At 44.9% G+C, this 24852-nt stretch overlaps 1 protein-coding gene and 1 long non-coding RNA gene across 2 annotated transcripts in view; one reads left to right on the plus strand and one right to left on the minus strand.

Moving 5' to 3' along the window:
• Positions 1-920: 920 nt before the first annotated feature.
• CELF5 (CUGBP Elav-like family member 5) overlaps positions 921-24852 on the plus strand; it is a gene marked incomplete at its 3' end in the record, with an annotated part of 88447 nt that continues 64515 nt past the window's right edge. Inside the window, exons 1-2 of the mRNA XM_083364280.1 lie at positions 921-1280; positions 21352-21434. Coding sequence (XP_083220406.1) covers positions 1037-1280; positions 21352-21434 — 327 coding nt within the window. The 5' untranslated portion in view covers positions 921-1036. The remainder of the gene's footprint in view (positions 1281-21351; positions 21435-24852) is intronic.
• Positions 9012-24852, minus strand: part of LOC310641964 — a 222014-nt gene continuing 206173 nt past the window's right edge. Inside the window, exon 2 of the long non-coding RNA XR_014492823.1 lies at positions 9012-9153. This is a non-coding gene — a long non-coding RNA (uncharacterized lncRNA). The remainder of the gene's footprint in view (positions 9154-24852) is intronic.

Below are 24852 nucleotides of genomic sequence, written 5' to 3' on the forward strand. Positions count from 1 at the left end.
CTCCTCCCTCCCTCCCTCCCATTTCCTTCCTTCCCTCATTCCTCCCATTTCCTTCCTTCCCTCATTCCTCCCATTTCCTTCCTTCCCTCATTCCTCCCATTTCCTTCCTTCCCTCATTCCTCCCATTTCCTTCCTTCCCTCATTCCTCCCATTTCCTTCCTTCCTTCCCTTTCCTTCCTTCCTCCCTCCCTCCCTCCGGTTCCTCCCTCCCTTCCCTCTCTGTCTCTTTCTTGCTTTCCTGCTTTCTGTTTCTCATCCACTTCAGCATTAAAACGCCCTTTTTGATGAACAACCAATTTCCCACCTGGGCCCTCCCCATAGATTGAATTACTAAACCAACGATGAAGCAGGGTGGGTTTTAAATCCTCTTCCTCTGGATTCCAAGAGTGGGATTCCTCTGGTTTTTTTTCCCCTCCCAGCAATCCATCCCTGGGTGATCCTTTGAACCCGGATTTTCACCTTCTTGATGCCAAAGTCTCTTTTCTGCATCCCACGGATGATTTGGGGATTTTCTGGCCCAATCTCTCTCTCTCTCTCTCTCTCTCTCTCTCTCTCTCTCTCTCTCTCCCTCTCTCTTTCTCTCTCTCTCTCTCTCTCTCTCTCTCCTACCCGGAAGTGTTTGGAGTCGCCCCCAGACGTGCCCCCCCTCCGTGCTCGCCCCCTCTTTCACCCACAGCCGATCCACGGGAGCAGCTGCTCCCCCCACCCCACCCCACCCCGCTTCCAAGGCTCTTAACAGCCTCCGCACACGCGACCCAAGCCTGGCCGGTCGTGTGAAAGTCGCGGGAGCCGCCGCTTCTCCCCGCCGCCCTCTTCCCCTCCCCCCGCCGCCCCCCCCACACACACCATCTCGCCCGCCGCTGCAGTTCCGCGTCCGTCCAGGCGTGGCCGCTGTGGAGCGTCCGCCTTTTGTGGTCCTGATGCTGCGAGCGCCACTTCGCCTCCATCTGCATCTCTGGTCGCCGCCCGCAGCTCCCGTCTCCCCGCGCCCGCAGCATCCTCCCGCCTGCCGCCCGCCGCCGTCGGGACCCGGGGCATGGCCAGACTGCCGGCCAGCGAGCCCAGGCGGCAGGCGCAGCCCCAGCAGCAGCCGCCCCGCGCCTCCCCCATGAGCAGCGGCTCCGACCCGGAGGGCATGAAGGATCTGGATGCCATCAAGCTGTTCGTGGGCCAGATCCCCCGCAACCTGGAGGAGAGGGACCTCAAGCCCCTGTTCGAGCAGTTCGGCCAGATCTACGAGCTCACCGTCCTCAAGGACCGCTACACCGGCATGCACAAAGGTAGGGCCCCCCCCACACCTCTTTCATCCACCCCCCCCTCCCCCGTCTCCAGGTTGGCCCTCCCCTCTTCTGCCTTGCCTGGATTCCCCACCTTTCCACCCTTTGCCTTTCTCCCCAAATCTGACCCCCTTAAACGGGATGGACTACAACTCCCATATCAGGATGGGAGGTGTAGTCTGAGACAATTGGGGGGAGGAGCCCCAGGTTGGAGAGCAGGCATTCTCCGCCTTCCGGCACTCTCTGCCCACCCACCCCACCTCGCTTCCCACTTTTCAGTTGGGTTTCCTGCATCCCATTTTAGCATCTCCCCGGTGTTCCTTCATCTTTTTCTTCTTTTTTCCCCCATCCCTTTCAAGTCTTCTCGTTTCCTCTTGATTCGCTCTCCCAATCCTTCCTTCCTCTCATTCTGGCTACCCGGCTTGCGCTCAACACACGTGTGTGCACACACCCGCACGTGTGTGTTTTCTCTCTCACACACACACAGAAATACACACCTTCCCTTTCTTGCTTCCCTTGATGGGTCCACCCAGCTGCTATCCAAAGATGCCCCATCCACTTTTTCAGCAATCAAATAACAACCCCTTTTCTTTCCAGCCATTTTATTTCAGATGTATCCCCCCCACCCCCACCCCATCATCAGCTCTTGGGGTGGTGAGGTTCCAAGTCCACTCACACCTACACATACAAACACACAAACCCTGCACTCCAGGCCTGACACCTTTTTTTTGTCCCAACCATATATTTTAAGAAGCTGGGAAGGCCCTGTATCTAGTATCAGCTGGGCTATTCTACTCCTTGCAAATCAAAAATGGTTGGAGAGAAGGCCCTAGATCTCATGTCATGGGGGGGGGGTTCTTCTTTCCCACCGCACAATAATCTCCTTGTGTGAGTTTATAAAGAAGAGGGAGGGGGTGTCAAGCTATTCTCCAAAGCACCTGAAGGCAGGACAAGAAGCAAAGGATGGAAACTCATCAAGGAGAGAAGCAACCTGGAACTAAGGAGAAATTTCCTGACAGTCAGAACAATTCACCAGTGGAACCACCTGCCTCCAGAAGTTATGGGTGCTCCAACACTGGAGGTTTTAAAGAGGAGACTGGGCAGCCATTGGTCTGAAATGCTATAGGGGAGGGTTCTTCAAAGTGGGGCCCTTTTATGACTTGTGGACTTCAACTCCCAGAATTCCTCAGCCAGGCATACTGTCTGAGGAATTCTGGGAGTTGAAGTCCACAAGTCATAAAAGGGCCCCACTTTGAAGACCCCAGGTATAGGGTTTCCTGCTTGAGCAGGGGGTTGGACTAGATGACCTCCAAGGTCCCTTCCGACTCTGTTATTCTGTTGTTCTCCAGAGGCCCTTCTTGTGACACATCTGTCTCAACCACTTCATTCATCTTGACCCTGTTTTGTAATTCCTGCACCCAAATTCCATCTCTCTTCTCCCCTTCCCCCATCCCTGCTGTCAGCCTGTCTCATTCTATGTTTTTTTCCAGACTTGTCCCTTTCCACTCTTCTGTACTTCAATTTGTTTTTAAAGGTAACAACAATAATAATAATAATAATAATTAAAAAATAACAAAGGAGCCGAAGGTCTGTGAAGGCAGAGGGAATGCTTTTTTAAAAATATTTTTATGTTCAACAAACAAACCTAAATTTGGGAAAGGGCTTCTAGTAACTAACTCAGTTGATCCAGGTTAAGTGCAAGTGTGTTTTTTTTTTTAAAAAATTAGCTTTGATGATAAACCTTTTGGACTTGGCCTGTCAAAAATTTGGAAAACGCCTTCCTTGGTTCTCTTGATGTGCAACCAACAGCCCAAACAAAAGAGAAATGGTTCTTTACATATTCATTTATTTTATATATATAAAAAAATACAGTCTATTCATATCTGGTGCTGGGTGTTATATCAACATCAAAAGATTATAAAAATGAGCCGCAAGTAAAACAATTTCATTTTCGGAGCATACACCCATTCCCACATAACCTCTGAAAATCACACAAGTACAAGGTATGCTTTGGAGAAATAGGTAGTCCTCGACTTACAACAGTTCACTTGGTGACTGAAGTTACAACAGCAGTGAAAAAAATGACTTATGACCGTTTTCCACGCTTACAACTGTTGCAGCATCCCCACGGTTACATGATCAAAATTTGGCTGCTTGGCTGCTGGTTCCTATTTATGATGGTTTGCAGTGTCCCGGGGTCACGTGATCCCCTTTTGCAACCTTCTGACAAGCAAAGTCCATGGGGGAAGCCAGATTCACTTAACAACCGTGTTACTAATTTAACAACTGCAGAGATTCACTGAACCATAGCAAGAAAGGTCGCAAAACGGGGCAAAATTCACTTAGCAATCGTCTCTCACACACTCATACAACTGCAGTTTTTGAAGAAGAGATTGGACAGCCTTGTCTGGAATGGTGCAGGGTTTCCTGCCTGAACAGGGGGACTAGAAGACCTCCAAGGTCCCTTCCAATTCTACTATTCTCTTATTCAAAATCACATGAAGATCGCGACATCAGGAGATCCTTCATAACGACGCATACCAGGAAGGAAGGTGGCCTATTCTCTACCCCTATGTTTGCAGTGCTAGGGAATTCTGGGAGTTGAAGTCCACACATCTTTAAGTTGCCAAGGATGAGAAACGCCGCTCTACAAGAGGGTTGGATGTCTCTCTCTTTGAAAAGCGAGATTATTATTTTTCTACTTTGAAGGTGAAGTTGGCCTAGACCAGGGGTAGGCAACCTTGGCTCTTTTATGACTTGTGGACTTCAACTCCCAGAATTCCTGAGCCAGCCCGTACCACTGGTTGAAAAGCCCTGCTTTGGAGAATAGCTTGACTGTCTCTTCTTTGGGGCAGCCCCTGAGATATTGGAAGACTGCTATCATGTTCCCCCCTTGTCCTTCTCATCATTAAACTAGGTCAGGGGTAGGCAATCTTGGCTCTTTTATGACTCATGGACTTCAACTCCCAGAATTCCTGAGCCAGCATGGCTCAGCTTGGAAACTTCTCTCTTTCCCCTCAGCATGGTTGGCTCAGGAATTCTGGGAGTTGAAGTCCACAAGTCATAAAAAAGCCAAGGTTGCCTACCCCTGGCCTAGAAGATGTTAGCATCGGTTGGCCTCAGTTATGAGGATGGCCACCAGCAGAGACAATTTTAAAACGGAGGCAAGAAAGTCACAAAAGAAGAAACATCACTCGCGTCACGTGAAGAGAGATCTTGGCTCCATCCTCAATCATAGAGAGCTGGGCTTAAAGTGTTAATACCACTTTATAACACTTTGGTAAGGCCACACTTGGAATACGGCATTCAATTTTGATCACCACAATGTAAAAAAAAATGTTGAGAGTCTGGAAAGAGTGGAGAGAAGAGCAACAAAGATGATTAGGTGACTGGAGGCTAAAACGTATGAAGAACGGTTGCTGGAATTGGGTATGTCTTAGTTTAATGAAGAGAAGGACCAGGAGTGACAGGATAGTATCTCAGGGGCTGCCACAAAGAAGAGGGAGTCAAGCTATTCTCCAAAGCACATGATGGCAGGAAATGAAGCAACAGATGGAAACCAATCAAGGAGAGAATATAAGGAGGAATTTCCTGGGAACAATTAACCAGTGGAACAACCTGCCTCCCGAAGTTGTGAACGCTCCAACACTGGAGGTTTTTAAGAAGAGACTGGACAGCCATTTGTCTGAAATGGTATACGGTTTCCTGCCTGAGTGGGCGGGTTGGACTAGAAGATCTCCAAGGTCCCTTCCAGATTCTATTCTATTCTATTCTATTCTATTCTATTCTATTCTATTCTATTCTATTCTATTCTATTCTATTCTATTCTATTCTATTCTATTCTATTCTATTCTATTCTATTCTATTCCATTCTATTCTATTCCATTCCATTCCATTCCATTCCATTCCATTCCATTCCATTCCAAATTCCAGATGTTGGAATGGCACCATAGAATCACCATAGAGTCTTAGGGCTGGAAGGGACCTTGAAGGTCTTCTAATCCAACCTCTTGCCTCATGGCAAGGCTCCTCCTACCATTTGGGACAAATCAATGTCCAATCTTTTCTTGAAAAACCTGCCACGATGGCTAATCACCTTGAAGGCTAATCACCCTGGATTCCTGAACGCTGCTCCTAATTATGAATCAAAGTCTGAACCTGTTGAATATCAACTGTTGGGCAGTGAAGAGAAGAAATTTCCATGCTTCTGACATGGTGTGTGATGTACAGGTAGTCCTTGATTTACAGCCGTTCATTTAAGGACCGTTCAAAGTTACAACAGCAGTGAAAAATGTGACTTGTGACTTGTCCTCACATGGATGACCATCGTAGCCTCTCCAGTCACATGATCAAAATTTGGAAGCTTGGTACCGGCATGTGTTTACGACAGATGGCAGCATCCCAGGTGATCACCATTTGCAATCTTGCCAGCCGGCTTCAGACAAGCAAAGTCTATGATGGGGAAGCCAGATTCACTTAAAACTCTGTGATTCACTTAACAAACATGGCAAAAAAAGACCATAAAATTGGGTGTGACTCACTTAATGACCACTTTGCTTTGCAGTGGAAATTCTGGCCCAAATTGTGTCGTATCTAGAGGACTGCCTGTACACTACAGCTAGGGCTGAAAGACCTTTGGCCTGTTGGAAGTCCAGCAATCTTTGAAAGCTCTTCTTCTCTTCCCATCTCCATGTTTCTATGCAGCTTGGAGCTGCTCCCCAAAAGAAGTGATTTCATGGGTCCTCATGTGCATGTAGAATAACAGAATAACAGAACTGGAAGGGACCTTGGAGGTCTTCTAGTCCAACCCTCTGCTCAGACAGATTGGCTCTCCAGTCTCTTTTTAAAAACCTCCAATGTTGGAGCACCCACAACTTCTGAAGGCAAGTCGTTTCACTGATTAATTGTTCTCGCTGTCGGGAAGTTTCTCCTTAGTTCCAGGTTGCTTCTCTCCTTGATTGGTTTCCATCCGTGGCTTCTTGTCCTGCCTTCGGGCGCTTTGGAGAATAGCTTGACCTCATCTTCTTTGTGATAACCAATGGAAGATGCCACCACAGTAAGTGGCCAATTTTTGGAAGGAACATGTCCAGGAAAACAGGTACAGAAAATAGAATTATAGGGTTGAAAGGGACCTTGGAGATCTTCTAGTCCAACACCCTGCTAAGCAGGAAACCCTATACCATTTCAGGCAAATGGCTGTCCAGTCTCTTCTTAAAGACTTCCAGTGTTGGAGCATTCACAGCTTCTGGAGGCAGGTTGTTCCACTGGTTAATTGTTCTAACTGTCAGGAAGTTTCTCCTTAGTTCTAGGTTGCTTCTCTCCTTGGTTAGTTTCCATCCGTTGCTTCTTGTCCTGCCTTCAGGAACTTTGCAGAATAGCTTGACTCCCTCTTCTTTGGGGCAGCCCCTGAAATATTGGAAGGCTGCTACCATGTCACCCGTAGTCCTTCTTCTCATGGTCCTTCTAGAATCCACAACTTCCAGTTTTTCACTGAAGGGAGTTGCCTGGAGCATTCATATGTGATTCTGTTCTCCAAAAACCACTTTTTACTGATCTTGCTTTAAATATTATTTTCCCATCAAAAATCTCCGGGACTTCAAAATCACCAGTCTTTTTTTAAAAAAATTGCATTTTGATACCATTAATGTACTCAGGATTTTTTTTTAAAGAGTTTTGGTTCCAGCATTGCAATGTCAACAGGGGAAGCCAGATTTGCTTAACGTCCACATGAGTCATTTAACAGCTGCCTTGATTCACTTAACAACTGTGGCCAAAAAGCTCATAAAATCAGGCGCAAACACCTTGCTGACCAATGAAATGCAACATTTTTTGGTGAAATAAATGAGTTAAATTTTTTTTATAAGGGTTTTGTTTTCAACAAGCAAAGTCAGTAGGGGAAGCCGCAGATGCGTAAAAAGTACACAACCAACTTGAATTATTAAGTTAAAAAATTAAAAATTAAAAGATTCAGAGAAGAGCAACTAGGATGAACAAAGGTCTGGAGACCAAAACATATAAAGAACGGTTGCGGGACTTGGGTTTGGTCAGTCTAAAGAAAAGAAGAAATAGTGGAGACATGATAGCAGTGTTCCAGTATCTGAGGGGCTGCCACAAAGAAGATGAGGTCAAATTATTCACCAAATCACCAGAGGGAAGGACGAGAAACAATGGTTGGAAACTGGTCAAAGAGAGAAGCAGCCTGGAATTAAGGAGAAACTTCCTGACAGTGAGGAGAATCAACCAGTGGAACAACTTGCCACCAGAAATCGTGGGCGCTCCATCACTGGAGATCTTTAAGAAGAGACTAGACATTCACCTGTCTGAGACGGTATAGGTTCTCCTGCTTGAGCAGGGGGCTGGACTAGAAGACCTCCAAGGTCCCTTCTAGCTTTATACTATTGTGAAATAAATGAGTTGATTTACGAAGGAGATGAGGTTTCTTGTGTGACACCCTTAAACTGCTCACTACAACCACTCATTTTCATCTGCTGGGAAGGGGGGTGTCAAAAAAGTCAAAATGGCAGCCATGGGATGGAAACCGACTTTGATAAACAGGTGCATATTTGTAGCAGCCATCCTGGCTGTTTTTGACCACCATGTTTTCAAAACTAGGAGAAGAAGAAGCAAGGAAATAAAAGACTGATGAGGATAATTAAAATATATTTTTGAACATGTAAAGCAGGGGTCTTCAAACTTGGCCCTTTGATGACTTGTGGACTTCAACTCCCAGAATTCCTCAGACAGTATGCCTGGCTGAGGAATTCTGGGAGTTGAAGTCCACAAGTCATCAAAGGGCCAAGTTTGAAGACCCCTGTAATATATGCTTTTATTATGAAGTGGCAAACTCTCAGAGTCACGTTGGTGAGGTGGGCGGTGTAAAAATTCAGTAAATAAATACATTTGATCCATTAATAAAATCACCTGGTGGCTATTGCTGCATCCTGTGGCAACGAATTCCACAGGCTAATTTTATACCCTGCCTCCAAGAGAATTAATTATTTGGTTTGGGAGGGACAGGAAAACTATTTCTGGCTTTGGAAGTCGGGATTGCAGCTGTTAATTTTGCCACCTCCCCCTGGCACTTCAAAATCCTAATTTTGGTCCACCATCCTGGTTCATTGACACCCTATTCAGAAGTCCCAGTTGGGTGCAATAAATCCCCCACGAGTGGGTTGAGCAGCTGGGAAGTGCCAAGATACGTGGCAGGTGGGCTGATTTTGGCTTGCAAATTCTGCAGACTTGTTTTGTGTGTGTGTGTGTGTGTGTGTGTGTATGAGAGAGAGAGAGAGGGAGGGAGGGAGGGGGAGAGAGAGAGAGAAAGAGAGAGAGAGAGAAAGAGAGAGAGAGAAAGAGAGAGAGAGAGAGAGAGAGAGAGAGAGAGAGAGAGAGAGAGAAGGCACACATACAGAGATGAAATAATGAGTAATTTCTCCTCTGGAGAATTCCTGTCTACTATTCACAATTTTCTTCGAATTCCTCCCAACCCTGCAGAATAATGGAAGAAAACTATGCAAAGGGAGGTGTCAAAACTCTAAAGGTCAGCTTGATGGCTGCCCCCCCCCAACTGAATACAATGGTACTTAATTTAGTGTGCAGAAGAAAAAAAAAACTGGAAAAGAGAGATCAAGTTTGAAAATGGACCAGATCCAGCAAGGGGCTATAGACAAAAGAGATCCAGGGGGAACAAATTCCCCAATCTATTCCAATTTTTTGTAATAGAAATTTACTATGAAGCTTTCTTTCTTTCTTTCTTTCTTTCTTTCTTTCTTTCTTTCTTTCTTTCTTTCTTTCTTTCTTTCTTTCTTTCTTTCTTTCTTTCTTTCTCTCTCTCTCTCTCTCTCTTTCTTTCTTTCTTTCTTTCTTTCTTTCTTTCTTTCTTTCTTTCTTTCCAAACTTATTAACCATCCATCTCCCTCACTTTCTTGGGAATGCAAGAGAGGGACTGGCCTAAGCAGGGGGTTGGACTAGATGACCTCCAAGGTCCCATCCAACATTATTATTATTATTATTATTATTATTATTATTATTATTATTATTATTATTATTATTATTATTATTATTATTATTATTATTATTATTACCCAGCTGGCTTTGTGTCTAAGGCAGGACTCGAACTCATAGTCTCATTAATTTTCCCTAAATCAACGCTACATGGTTTCAGCAAAATTTTGGCCTGCAGTGGCTTGGAGGCGGAGCCTGCAGTTGACGCCTTTGTTCTGCAATTTAACTTTTGAGAGAAAGTGCACAGGTAGTCCTCAAGTTGTGACGGCATTGGTACCAGGATTTTTGTTGCTGAGCAATGCGGCTGTAATGTGCGATATCATGTGACTGCATTGCTAAATGACAGTAATCTTGGCAGTCCCTTTGCCATCGTTAAGTGAGACTTGTGGGTCGTTAAGCAGGCACTGCTCAGGACTTCCTGCCAGCATCCCACAATCCAGGTGGCAGGAAGTTGAAAGTGCCAGGCAGCCTGCAAGGAGGCTGACAGGCAGGTAAGTATTCATGTATTTGACTTTTATCTTGACTTTATTATCTATAAATAACCAGTGGAACAGCTTTTGCCTTCAGAAATCGTGGTCGCTCCATCACTGGAGGTTTTTAAGAAAAGAGTGGACAGTCACTTGTCTAGGTTCTCCTGCTTGAGCAGGGGGTTGGACTAGAAGACCTCCAGGGTCCCTTCCAGCTCTATTCTATTCTAACTCAAGGCGGCAAACATACTTACTATGCCTTTCTCTTTCTATTTTCCCCATAACAGCAGCCCTGTGAGGTGGAGTGGGCTCAGAGAGAGTGACTGGCCCAAAGTCACCCAGCCAGCTCTCATGACTAAGGCAGAGCTAGAACTCACCATCTCCTGGTGATTGGCCCAGAGTCACCTAGCCAGCTTTCATGCCTAAGGCAGGACTAGAACTCACTGTCTCCTGGTGATTGGCCCAAAGTCAAACAGCCAGCTTTCATGACTAGGGCAGAACTGGAACTCACCATCTCCTGGTGATTGGCCCAAAGTCACCCAGCCAGCTTTCATGACTAGGGCAGAACTAGAACTCACCCTCTCCTGGTGATTGGCCCAAAGTCACCCAGCCAGCTTTCATGACTAGGGCAGAACTAGAACTCACCCTCTCCTGGTGATTGGCCCAAAGTCACCCAGCCAACTTTCATGACTAGGGCAGAACTAGAACTCACCATCTCCTGGTGATTGGCCCAGAGTCACCCAGCCAGCTTTCATGCCTACGGCAGGACTAGAACTCACCCTCTCCTGGTGATTGGCCCAAAGTCACCCAGCCAACTTTCATGACTAGGGCAGAACTGGAACTCACCCTCTCCTGGTGATTGGCCCAAAGTCACCCAGCCAGCTTTCATGACTAGGGCAGAACTGGAACTCACCCTCTCCTGGTGATTGGCCCAAAGTCACCCAGCCAACTTTCATGACTAGGGCAGAACTAGAACTCACCATCTCCTGGTGATTGGCCCAGAGTCACCCCGCCAGCTTTCATGCCTACGGCAGGACTAGAACTCACCCTCTCCTGGTGATTGGCCCAAAGTCACCCAGCCAACTTTCATGACTAGGACAGAACTGGAACTCACCATCTCCTGCTGATTGGCCCAAAGTCAAACAGCCAGCTTTCATGACTAGGGCAGAACTGGAACTCACCCTCTCCTGGTGATTGGCCCAAAGTCACCCAGCCAGCTTTCATGACTAGGGCAGAACTAGAACTCACCCTCTCCTGGTGATTGGCCCAAAGTCACCCAGCCAGCTTTCATGACTAGGGCAGAACTAGAACTCACCCTCTCCTGGTGATTGGCCCAAAGTCACCCAGTGGGCTTCACGCCTAAGGCAGGAGTAGAACTCACCGTCTCCTGCTTCGTTGACCAAGCTGCTACTGCTGACTGGGAGGGAGAGTGAGGGGGTGCGGTTGTTGCCGGGGAAGCATAGCACAAGCTTAGTGATGCTTAGCGATGTGCAGGTGGCCAGCGAGGCACAACATGCATGCAAAAGGGCTGGGAAGACTCCGTAGGGAGTTGTTGAGACTTACTAGAGCAACATTGTGAGGTTCCCTGCCTGCTTCCCCGTGGATGTTGTTTGTGTGAAACCAGCGGGGAAGGCCGCAAATGGTAATTGTGGGACGTGTCGCAACCATCCTAAGTGTGAGACGGTTGCCAAGCACCCAGATTGTGGTCACCTCACCACACCAAAGCTGGAACAGCCAGAACCTCAAAGACCAGTCGTATCCACCACTCATTCAGCACTGTCGTAACTTCAAACAGTCACTGAACGAGGGGTCGTTAACCGAGGACTACCTGCATGAACAAATGCAATAAACAAAAGAGAAAACCAATAAAGGAAATAAAAGAAGAAGGCACAAAAAGACTAAAACTGAACTAAAAAAATGTCAAGGAAGTGCGTCTTTTCTGGGGTGTGATTAGTGAATGGCTGAATTTACTCATGTATCAATACAGGCAGCCCTCAATTTATGACCACACAATTGAGCCCAAAATTTCTGTTGTTAAATGAGTTTTGCCCCATTTTACAACCTCTCTTTCCGTTGCTTCTTGTCCTGCCTTCAGGCGCTTTGGAGAATAGCTTGACTCCCTCTTCTTTGGGGCAGCCCCTGAGATACTGGAAGACTGCTATCCTGTCCCCACTCGTCCTTCTCTTCATTAAACTAGACATACCCAATTCCAGCAACCGTTCCCTATATGTTTTGGCCTCCAGCCCCCTAATCATCTTTGTTGCTCTTCTCTGTACCCTTTCTAGAGTCTCAACATCTTTTTTACATCGCGGTGACCAAAACTGGATGCAGTATTCCAGGTGTGGCCTTACCAAGGCCTTGTAAACTGGTATTAACACTTCACTTGATCTTGATTCTATCCCTCTGTTAATGCAGCCTAGCACTGTGTTGGCTTTTTTGGCAGCTGCAGCACACTTTGTTGTTAGCTGCGAAGTCGTGTCCGACCCATCATGACCCTATGGACAAGGTTCCTCCAGGCCTTCCTGTCCTCTACCATCTTCTGGAGTCCATTTAAGCTCACGCCTCCTGCTTCTGTGACTCCATCCAGCCACCTCATTCTCTGCCGTCCCCTTCTTCTCTTGCCCTCAACCTTTTCCAGCATGAGGCTCTTCTCCAGTGAATCCTTCCTTCTCATTAGGTGGCCAAAGTATTTCAAGTTTCAAGTTTTATTTAATTTGTATACCGCCCTTCTCCTTGGTAGGGACTCAGGGCGGTTCACAGGGCATATATAAAAAAGACAATACAAAAATTAAAAAAGATTAAACCCATGCCCAGTTAAAAACAGTAATACAAATCTAAAATGACAAATTAAAACCCATAATCCCCCGTCAGGCCAGACCAGCCATTTCAAATAGGTGGGTCTTCAGGCCACGACGGAAAGTTCGGAGGTCTGATGCCGTCCGGAGCTCCACCGGCAGTTGGTTCCATAATGCCGGAGCGCCCACAGAGAAGGCCCTTTGAGTTTTAGCTTCAGGATCTGGCCTTCTAAAGAGCAGTCAGGGTTGATCTCCTCTAGGACTGACCGGTTTGATCGCCTTACAGTCCAAGGGACTTGCAGGAGTCTTCTCCAGCACCATAGTTCAAAGGCTTCAATTCTTTGGTGCTCAGCCTTTTTTATGGTCCAGCTTTCACAGCCATACTTTGCAACTGGGAAGACCATAGCCTTGACTATACGCACTTTTGTTGACAGGGTGATGTCTCTGCTTTTTAGTGTGCTGTCTAGATTTGTCATGGCTTTCCTCCCCAGGAGCAAGTGTCTTTTAATTTCTTGGCTACAGTCCCCATCTGCAGTGATCTTGGAGCCCAGGAAAATAAAATCTGTCACTACCTCCATTTCTTTCCCATCTATTTGCCAGGAATTGAGAGGGCTGGATGCCATGATCTTGGTTTTCTTAATGTTTAGTTTCAACCCAAGTTTTGCACTCTCCTTCTTCACCCGCAACAAGAGGCTCTTTAGTTCTTCTTCACTTTCTGCCATTAGAGTGGTATCATCTGCATATCTTAGGTTGTTGATATTTCTTACGGCAATCTTAATTCTAACTTTTGATTCATCTAGCCCTGCCTTTCTCATGATGTGCTCTGCATATAAGTTAAATAGGCAGGGTGACAGTATACAGCCTTGCCGGACTCCTTTCCCAATTTTGAACCAATCAGTGGTTCCGTGTCCAGTTCTCACTGTTGCTTCTTGGCCCACATATAGGTTTCTCAAGAGACAAATAAGATGGTCTGGTACGCCCATCTCTTTAAGAACTTGCCACAATTTGTTATGATCCACACAATCAAAGGCTTTAGCACAGCCAATGAAGCAGAAGTAGATGTTTTTCTGGAACTCCCTAGCTTTCTCCATGATCCAGCGTATGTTGGCAATTTGATCTCTAGTTCCTCTGCCTCTTCGAAATCCTGCCTGTACTTCTGGTAGTTCTCGATCCACATACTTCTGGAGTCTAGCTTGTAGGATTTTAAGCATAACTTTACTAGCATGAGAAATGAGTGCAATGGTGCGGTAGTTTGAACATTCTTTGGCACTGCCTTTCTTTGGAATTGGAATGTAAACTGATCTTTTCCAATCCTGTGGCCACTGTTGAGTTTTCCAAATTTGCTGGCAAATTGAGTGTAGCACTTTTACTGCATTGTCTTTTAAGATTTTGAATAGCTCAGCTGGAATACTGTCACCTCCACTAGCTTTGTTGTTGCTCAGCTTTTCTAAGGCCCACTTCACTTCACATTCTAGGATGTCTGGCTCGAGGTCAGTGACCACCTCATTGTGATTATCAGGGACATTAAGCTCATTCTTGTATAGTTCTTCTGTGTAATTTTGCCACCTCTTCTTAATCTCTTCTGCCTCTGTTAGGTCCCTGCCGTTTTGGTCCTTTATCATGCCCATTTTTGCATGAAACATTCCCTTCATCTCTCCAATTTTCTTGAAAAGATCTCTGGTCCTCCCTATTCTATTGTTTTCTTCTATTTTTTGCACTGTTCATTTAAGAAGGCATTCTTATCTCTTCTAGCTATTCTCTGGAATTCTGCATTCAGTTGGGGGTATCTTTCTTTTTCTCCCTTGCCTTTCGCTTCCCTCCTTTCCTCAGCTATTTGCAAAGCTTCCTCAGACAGCCATTTTGCTTTCTTGCATTTCTTTTTCTTTGGGATGGTTTTGGTTGCTACCTGTTGTACAATGTTGCGAACCTCTGCCCATAGTTCTTCAGGCACTCTGTCTATCAGATCTAATTCCTTAAATCTATTTGTCACCTGTACTGTATATTCAACAGGGATATGATTTAATTCATACCTGACTGGCCTAGTGCTTTTTCCTACTTTCTTCAGTTTAAGCCTAAACTTTGCAACGAGAAGCTCATGGTCTGAGCCACAGTCAGCTCCTGGTCTTGTTTTTACTGACTGTATAGAGCTTCTCCATCTTTGGCTGCAGAGCATATAGTCAATCTGATTTCTGTGTTGTCTGTCTGGTGATGTCCATGTGTAGATCCGTCTCTTGGGTTGTTGGAAAAGAGTGTTTGCTATGACCATCGTATTCTCTTGACAAAATTCTATCAGCCTGTGCCCTGCTTCATTTTGTACTCCAAGGCCAAACTTGCCTGTTATTCCAGTTATCTTTTGGCTTCCTACTTTAGCATTCCAATCCCCCATGATGATAAGGACATCATTTTTTGGTGTTAGTTTTGTAAGGTGCTGTAGGGCTTCATAGAACTGGTCAATTTCATCCTCTTCAGCACTGGTGGTTGGGGCATGGACTTGGACTACTGTGATATTGAATGGTTTGCCTTGGATTCGAACTGAGATCATTCTGTCATTTTGAGGAGTGTATCCCAGTATTGCTTTTCCTACTTTTTTATTGACTATGAAGGCTACTCCGTTTCTTCTGAGGGATTCTTGCCCACAGTAGTATACCTGATGGTCATCTGAATTAAATTCACCCATTCCTGTCCATTTTAGTTCGCTGATACCTAAGATGTCGATGTTCAGTCTTGTCATCTCTTGTTTGACCACGTCCAGCTTGCCTTGATTCATGGCTCTTTCATTCCAGGTTCCTATGGAGAAAAAATCTTTATAGCATCGGACTTTCCTTTCACCACCAGACATATCCACAGCTGAGCGTCCTTTCGGCTTTGGCCCAGTCGCTTCATTCCTTCTGGCGCTACTAGTACTAGCCCTCTGCTCTTCCCCAGTAGCATATTGGACGCCTTCTGACCTGAGGGGCTCATCTTCCAGCGTCATATCGTTTTGCCTTTTGGTACTGTCCATGGGGTTTTCATGGCAAAGATACTGGAGTGGGTTGCCATTTCCTTCTCCAGTGGATCACGTTTTGTCAGAACTCTCTGCTATGACCTTTCCATCTTGGGTGGCCCTGCATGGCATAGCTCATAGCTTCATTGAATTACGCAAGCCCTTTCGCCACGACAAGGCAGTAATCCATGAAGGGGACCTTCCCACCATAGTGGTCCCTATTTTTCTACTTGCATTTTTACATGCTTTCGAACTGCGTCCTAACCCACTGAGCCACCGCATCCCTATATATGTATAGGGACATATACACATACATACACACACACATGCATACACACACACATACATACACACACACACACAAAATGACCTAAGCTGCTTGTTATATTTCCAGCAATTTTTTTAAAGAATGCTTTATCTATTTTTAGGAATTAAGACTGAAGTGATATACCAGCGATGAAACAGCTTGAAGCAATTCTGTCTAAGGGTGACATTCAGAAGAAACTTAACATTTTTCTTTCATTGAAATTTCCATGGCTGCATTACTATTCCTACATTCCAAGTTTGCCTCCATTTAATCCCTCAGACTTTGACACGCACAGATTCTGAGCCATTTTTCACCACCAAATTATCATCCAAAACAAAATTTCTGAATTATGTACCGGTAGTCCTTGTCTTATGACCACAATGGAGTGCAAAATTTCTATGGCTAAGCGAGACCTTGTTCAGTGAATTTTGCCCCATTTTATGACCTGTCTTTCCGCAGCTTGTTAAGTGAATCGCTTCAGTTCTTAAGTTAGTAACACCGTTGTTAAGTGAACCCAGCTTCCCTCGTTGACTTTGCTTGTCAGAAGGCCACAAAAGGGGATCACACGTGACCCCGGGACACTGCGACCATCATAAATATGAATCCGTGTCTAAATTTGGATCACAGGAACATGGGGATGCCGCAACGGTCCTAAGTGTGAAAAACGGTCATCACTCATTTTTTTCAGTGCTGTTGTAACTCTGGTCACTAAGTGAGCTGTTATAAGTCGAGGACAAACTGTGTTTGCAATGGTTACGGCGTCCCGGCGCATTTGACCTTCCCTGCCAGCATCCGACAAGCAAGGTCAATGGGGAAGCTAGATTTGCTTAACAATCCAGTGATTCAGGGAGTCGCATGGCCAAAATGTCCTAAACTGAGGTAAAACAACTGTCTTCCTTAGCAATGGACATTTGGGGCTCGGTTGTAGTCGTAATTTGAGGACTATGTGTAGTTATTTGTGAATGCATCCTCTAATTGAGGGGTCCTCAAACCTGGCCACTTTAAGACTTCTGGACTTCAACTCCCAGAATACCCCAGCCAGGCTCTAATTGCCACAATATCTGCAGAGAGGAATTCAAAATGGCAGCTGCAGCCCTGCTCACACAACCCACATCAAACAGTGACAGAATGGATGTGTCCACCATTTTGACTTTTTTGACCTCACTGGGCTGTTCACCCACTGTTCTCCCATGCTGGAACTTAACCAGAGTTCATAGAACAATGTTCTCCGCCGTCCCGTCCCCCCTAAAAAAAATTATCTGTATCTCCAGTCATTTCTTCTCCCCCCCCCCCACCTTTCATTTTTTCAGTATCTTTCCGCCGTGCCGGCTCCAGCTGGTGTGTAGGTTGCACTTTTCACAGATGGTGCCGAACGAACACATGGAACAAGAGGCAAACACACGCGCACACACACACAAAACCCCCTGTGGGTTCCGTTTCTCCCGTCTGTAAATTGTCCCCATTCAGGAAACCGGAGGGGGAAGAGAGACGAAGCAAGGAAAGGATAGAAGCGCTCGCCCATCCGCACACTCACAATGCCTGATCCTGCTTAGCTTTCAGGCAATCGGAGAAGGAAGAGTGTTTCTCCATCTCAGCAACTTTTAAGATGGGTGGACTTCAATTCCCAGAATGCTCTAGCCAGCGTGGTGGCCTTTACCTCTCAGAATGCCCCAGCTAGCATTTGTGGATTTGAAATCCCAGAATTCCCCAGCCAGCGTTAGAGGATTTGAAATCCCAGAATGCCGCAGCCAACATCTGTGGACTTCAACTCCCAAAATACCTCAGCCAGCGTTTGAGGATTTGAAATCCCAGAATTCCCCAGCCAGCATCTGTGGACTTCAGACCCCAGAATTCCCTAGCCAACGTTTGAAGATTTGAAATCCCAGAATGCCGCAGCCAACATCTGTGGACTTCAACTCCCAGAATTCCCTAGCCAGCATCTGTGGGCTTCAGACCCCAGAATTCCCTAGCCAAAGTTTGAAGATTTGAAATCTCAGAAGCATTTGAGGACTTCTATTCCCAAAAATCCACACACTTCGGTAGTAACAAGTGGGGTCTGGAACAAAATGTTGTAGTACATCTGTGCTTCTCACTGGTGTGGGGTGTGGATGACTTTCTTTAACTGGCCATCTTTTTTCTTTTTCATTTCCACTCTGTTGTCAATCTTTTCTGGTTTGTGGGGTGTAAGTGGGTGCCTTTATTATTTATTATTTATTAATTATTATTTATTAATTATATTTATATACCGCCCTATTCCCTGAGGACTCAGGGCGGTTTACAGGGAATTAAAAATCCAAAATACAAAAATTAAGAACCAAATTAAAAAAAAAATTAAATTAACCCTGTAGTCAGTTAAAAAAAGAACCCCAAATTAAAAATTCCTCCTCAGTCTGGGCTACGTAAGATGATTAGGTCTATTTTTTTGAAGGGGGCATATTTTCAGGTAATCCTCGACTTAAAATCATTCATTTAGTGACCGCTCAAAGTGACAACAGCATGGAAAAGTGACATATCTGGTCTTTATAGGTAACAAACATTCTATCACGCCCACGGCTATGTGATTAAAATTTGGGCGTGTGGCAACCAGCATGGATTTTATAACAACAGCAGCGTCCTGGGGAAATCACACAATCACCAATTATGACTTTCCCAACCAGCTTCTGACAAGCAAATTCCATGGGGAAGCCAGATTCACTTAATAACTAGATTCGCTTAACAGCCACGGCAAAAAAGGTGGTAAAATTGGGCATCTCGTTTAACAACAGTCTAGTCCCCACTGTGATCGTAAGTCGAGAGGTATCTGTAGGGCGTTGCTTCAGCAAACAGGGAGCGAACAGAGATCTCGTCTGCAAATCAAGGTCAGGTGAAGCGTTAATAACACTTTACAATGCCTTGGTAAGGCCGCACTTGGAATATGGCATCCAGTTTTGGTCACCACGATGTAGAAAAGATGTCGAGACCCTAAAAATGAGTGCAGAGAAGAGCAACAAAGAGGATCAGGGGACTGGAGGGTAAAACATACGAAGAATGGTGCAGGAATTGGGTATGTCTAGTTTAATGAAGAGAAGGACGAGGGGGGACAGGATAGCAGTCTTCCAGTATCTCAGGGGCTGCCCCAAAGAAGAGGGAGTCAAGCTATTCTCCAAAGCAGCTGAAGGCAGGACAAGAAGCAACGGATGGAAACTAATCTAGGAGGGAAGCATTCTAGAACTAAGGGGAGATTTCCTGACAGTGAGAAAAAATAATCAGTGGAACAACCTGCCTCCAGAAGCTGGGAATACTCTTAACACTGGAGGTTTTTAAGAAGAGACTGGACAGCCATTTGTCTGAAATGATAGGGTTTCCTGCCTGAGCAGGGGGTTGGACTAGATGACCTCCAAGGTCCCTTCCAACTTTTTATTGTTGTTATTGTTATTATGAGCCATTTTCTATGTGAGGAGACATCAGATGATCAAAAGTGGAACTTGGTTTTTTTTAAACCAACACCCCCTACCCCCCCACCCCCACCCCCCCACCCCGGCAGATTATGTCTTGACTGCACCTGACACTGATGCTTCCTTGTTCGAAGTGGCTTTCAGTATAGGAGGAAATCACATCTTGCAAACCTCCAGAATGGCTTCATTCTGACAACTCCTTTGCCCTCTGCAAGGCTCAGGGGATCTCAGCCTTATTGATGGATAAAAGGATCAGCTGGTCAACACGAACCAGCAATGGCCAGGAGAACTATGACTGATCAGAGGTCAATCAGAGGGCCCTGCTTATGAATGGAATACTGGTAGTCCTCGACATACGGCCACAGCTGAGCCCAAAATTTCCGAGGATAAGCGAGACGGCGGTTGAGTGAGTTTTCCCCTGGTTTAAGAGCTTTCTTGCCACACTTGCTGAGTGAACCACTGCAGTTCTTAAGTTAGTAACACGGTTGTTAAGTGAATCTGGCTCGCCTGTTGACTTTGCCTGCCGGAAGGTACCAAAAGGGGATCATATGGCCCTGGGACACCACAACTGTCATAAATACATGCCAGTTGCCAAGCATCTGAATTTTGATCATGTGACCATGGGGATGCTGCAATGGTTGTAGGTGGAAGGATGGAACGGAACAGAACAGAACAGAACAGGGAATAGAATAAGAATAGAATAGAATAGAATAGAATAGAATAGAATAGAATAGAATAGAATAGAATGGAATGGAATGGAATGGAATGGAATGGAATGGAATGGAATGGAATGGAATGGAATAGAATAGAATAGAATAGAATAGAATAGAATAGAATAGAATAGAATAGAATAGAATAGAGAATGGAATGGAATGGAATAGAATAGAATAGAATAGAATAGAATAGAATAGAATAGAATAGAATAGAATAGAATAGAGAATGGAATAGAATAGAATAGAGAATGGAATAGAATAGAATAAGAAAAGAATAGAATGGAATGGAATAAGAATAGAATTGAATGGAATGGAATGGAATAAGAATGGAATAGAATAGAATAGAATAGAATAGAATAGAATAGAATAGAATAGAATAGAATAGAATAGAATAAGAAAAGAATAGAATGGAATGGAATGGAATAGAATAAGAAAAGAATAGAATGGAATGGAATAAGAATAGAATAGAATAGAATAGAATAGAATAGAATAGAATAGAATAGAATAGAATAGAATAGAATAGAATAGAATAGAATAGAATAGAATAGAATAGAATAGTTAAAATCATAGTTAAATGGTCGTAAGCCTTTTTCAGTGCCCTTCTAACTTGGAACAGTCACTAAAAGAATGCTGTAAATAGAGGACGAGCTGTAAACTCTCAGTTGGAAAAGGGTGAATCCTCCTGATATTTGCTAATGTGGTCCTTTGCCTACAATCCAGGCGAGAAGCAGATTCTCCTGGGCTTGATGGAGGGAGGGATTAAACCCAGGACCGTAGACTCACTTCCAGGATTCAATCAATAATAGAGCTTTAATGGACCTTAAGGGGGGGGTCTTCTAGTCCAGCCCCCTGCTCAGGCAGGAAACCCTATACTATTGCAGACAAGTGGCTGTCCAATCTCTTCTTAAAAACCTCCAGTGTTGGAGCGCCCGCAACTTCTGGAGGCAGGTTGTTCCACTGGTTAATTGTTCTCACTGTCAGGAAGTTTCTCCTTAGTTCTAGGTTGCTTCTCTCCTTGATTAGTTTCCATCCGTTGTTTCTTGTCCTGCCTTCAGGTGCTTTGGAGAATAGCTTGACTCCCTCTTCTTTGGGGCAGCCCCTGAGATACTGGAAGACGGCTATCATGTCCCCCCTTGTCCTTCTCTTCATTAAACTAGACAGACCCAATTCCTGCAACCGTTCCTTATATGTTTGGCCTCCAGTCCCCTGATCATCTTTGTTGCTCTTCTCTGCTCTGTTTCCAAAGTCTCCACAACTTTTTTTTGTAGTGGATGCAGGATTCCAGGTGTGGCCTTATACTCAGGATTTACAAAGTGCTTCAATGCTTCCTGCGCATAGAGACGGGACTTGAAGTTCCTTCTGCTTCCATTTCAGGTTGCGCTTTCCTGACGTACTGCGCCCGAGACTCTGCTATCAAAGCTCAGACCGCCTTGCACGAGCAGAAAACTCTTCCAGGGGTAAGTGTCGGCATCCGGCAATTTTTGCACGGGACTCCGTTCATCTCGGAACGGTTCCTGTTTTGCGTCACGTGCCAAAGTCTGCTGGGAGAACAGATGAAAGTCCCTGGGATGTTTTTCTACTGGCGAGGTAGTCCAGACGAGAAGCGCACAATCTAGATTGCAGGTAATCCTCAGCTTATGACCACAATGGAGCCCGCCAATTTCTGTTGCTAAGCGAGATGGTTGTTAAGTGAGTTTTGCCCCCATTTTGCGGCCTTTCTTTTTTTAAAAAATAATATTTTATTCATTTCCCAATTTTACATTTGAGTCTTGAAAAAAAGCAATGTGGTGACTGGGTTAATCAATAGTTCGACAGCAAAATCTTTAGTGCAAATCTCAGGTTACACCATCAGATATTTCTTCTCTTTTCCCCTTAACATTTACTGTCTCGTATTCAAGCTAGTGCAGTTCTAATTATGTCAACTCAATAAAAACATCATTATTACATTTATCAATAAATTTTTAGCTTATACACATCTTAATTACATTCAATCTTCATAAACAATCCATCTCCTGTTATTAATTTTTACCCAATTTTTAGCTTCTCATCAATATTCCAATTTAACCTTTGATATTTATAATTTGCAGGCTTTGGGGTACCAAGATTTCCCTTGTTTCACTTCATGACAAAATATAATATCCAAAATACACATGTTATCTATTTGAATGTACTCTTGTTCTATTTCCTAAAAGTTATCTATTCCCCACCATATTAAATCATCTACTTAATAATACAATACAATATCGCAGTGATGGCGAACCTTTTAGAGACTGAGTGCCCAAACTGCAACCCAAAACCCACTTATTTGTCGCAAAGTGCCAACACGGCAATTTAATCTGAATACTGAGGTTTTCCTTTATAAAAAAAACAACTCATGCATTAACATCTTTTGTCTTAAAAGAAAAACACAATAACAAAGCTTTCAGTTCAAACAACTTTTTACTGAAAGGTAAAAGTTTGCCTTTGGCATACTTTTGAACAATTAATGTGATTTTTGCTGTTGTACGCATGCTGATAATTTGTCTAATCTTGGCTTATACTTTGTAAGTTTGAGAGCAACATAAGCAGCACTCAGGTCATTTGTTAATCTGTTTCTCATTTGTTAATCTGTTTCTGGTGTCAGATTTGATAGAATTCAAAGCTGAAAACAGCGCGCTTGCTCCGGAGGCTTGTTTTGGCTAGGAAGGGACTTGAGAAATGGCATTTTTCTGCAAAAACCTAGCCAAAGAGCGAGGTGCGCTGCCCACAGAGAGGGCTCCGAGTGCCCCCTCTGTCACGCATGCCATAGGTTCGCCACCACTGCAATATCCCCTTTAATAAATCAAAACCATTATATATATTACCTGGGTTAATCAGTAAACCAAACATACAAAATACATATTTTGCGGCCTTTCTTGTCACCGTTCTGAAGTGAATCGCTGCAGTTGATAAGTTAGTAACACGGTTGTTAAATGAATCTGGCTTTCCCCATTGACTTTGCTTGTCAGATGGTTGCAAAAGGGGATCACGTGACCCTGGGACACTGCAATCCATCATAAATGTGAGTCACTTGGCAAGCGTCTGAGTTTTGATCCCGCCACCCTGGGGATGCTGCAACGGCCGTAAGTGTGAAAAATAGTCAAAAGTCAGTTTTTCCAGTGCCTTTGTAACTTCGAACGGTCACTATATGAGCTGTTGTAAGTCGAGGGCTACCTGTACTGTAAAGCTGTATCTTTATTGCAAGAATCTTGCAAGGGTGAAATTATTATTTTTCCTTCCTTTTTTTTTAACTCTCTGGAAAACTAAGGAGAGTCCCCTTCTGACCTGTTTCCTGCATCCCTTTTCCTTCTGTGGCCTGAAAAGGTTTTACAGGTAGTCCTCAACTTACAACAGTTCGTTTAGTGTCCGTTCAAAATTACGACCCCACTGAAAAAAGTGACTTAGGACCGTTTTTTCGCACTTACGACCTTTGCAGCATCCCCCAGGTCAAGTAATCAAAATTCTGACGCTTGGCAACCGACTCGTATTTACGACGGTCGCAGTGTCCCCAGGGGTCACATGATCCCCTTTTGTGACCTTCTGACAAGCAAAGTCAAGGGGGGAATCCAGATTCACTTAACAACTCTAATACTCCCTTAACAACCACAGTGATTCACTTAACGACTGTGGCAAGAAAGGTTGTAAAATGGGGCAAAATTCACTTAACACATGTTTCACTTAGCAACAGAAATTCCAGGCTTTATCGTGGTCATAAGTCGAGGACTATCTGCATCTGCTGGATGTCCAGTCTCAAGCTCTTCCTCCTGTCTTCCAAGGTCATTCTCACAGTCCATTATAACTAGTGCAGGGTCAGGCAACCTTGGCTCTTTGATGACTCGTGGACTTCAACTCCCAGAATTCCTGAGCCAGCATGGCTCAGCTTGGAAACCTCTCCCTGTCCCCTCAGCGTGGCTGGCTCAGGAATTCTGGGAGTTGAAGTCCAGGAGTCACAAAAGAGCCAAAGTTGCCTACCCCTGAACTAGTGCAATTCCTCCTATAAGGAATTTCTTCCTACCTTGTTTGTAGAGCCAAGGTTTGCAAGCTGTTGTTTTTAGGGCTTCGGCTTCCTACAATTTGGAAATTTAAATCTCTGTTGATGCTGCCTAATGTTGCGTTAGATGTTTTTTAGCAGCCGCGTTACGCTGCTGACTCATAGCTTGTGATCAAGTATTATTCCAAATTCTTTTCCACGCACGCTGTCAGGCAGTAATCTCCCATCCACAACACGTCTCTGATTTCTCCTCCTTTTGCATTTATCGCTGTTCAGTTTCATCCCCTTGTTCTCAGGGACTTTCCCCAAGCCAGAGAAGTAGGGAACGGTTGCTGGAATTGGGTATGTGTAGTTTCACGAAGAGAAGGCCGAGGGGTGATGTGATATCAGTGTTCCAATATCTCAGGGGCTGCCCCAAAGAAGAGGGAGTCAAGCTATTCTCCAAAGCCCCTGAAAGCAGGACAAGAAGCAACGGATGGAAACTAGTCAAGGAGAGAAGCAACCTAGAACTAAGGAGAAACTTCCTGACAGCCAGAACAATTAACCAGTGGAACAACCTGCCTCCAGAGGTGGTGAATGCTCCAACACTGGAAGTTTTTAAGAAGAGACTGGACAGCCATTTGTCTGAAATGGTATAGGGCAGGGGTAGGCAACCTTTGCTCTTTTATGACTCATGGACTTCAACTCCCAGAATTCCTGAGTCAGCATGGCTCAGCTTGGAAACCTCTCCCTTTTCCCTCAGCATGGCTGGCTCAGGAATTCTGGGAGTTGAAGTCCATGAGTCATAAAAGAGCCGAGGTTGCCTACCCCTGGTATAGGGTTTCCTGCCTGAGCAGGGGGTTGGACTAGATGACCTCCAAGGTCCC

The sequence above is a fragment of the Vipera ursinii genome (assembly GCF_947247035.1).
Source record: "Vipera ursinii genome assembly, chromosome: 1".
Taxonomy (NCBI): Eukaryota; Metazoa; Chordata; class Lepidosauria; order Squamata; family Viperidae; genus Vipera; species Vipera ursinii.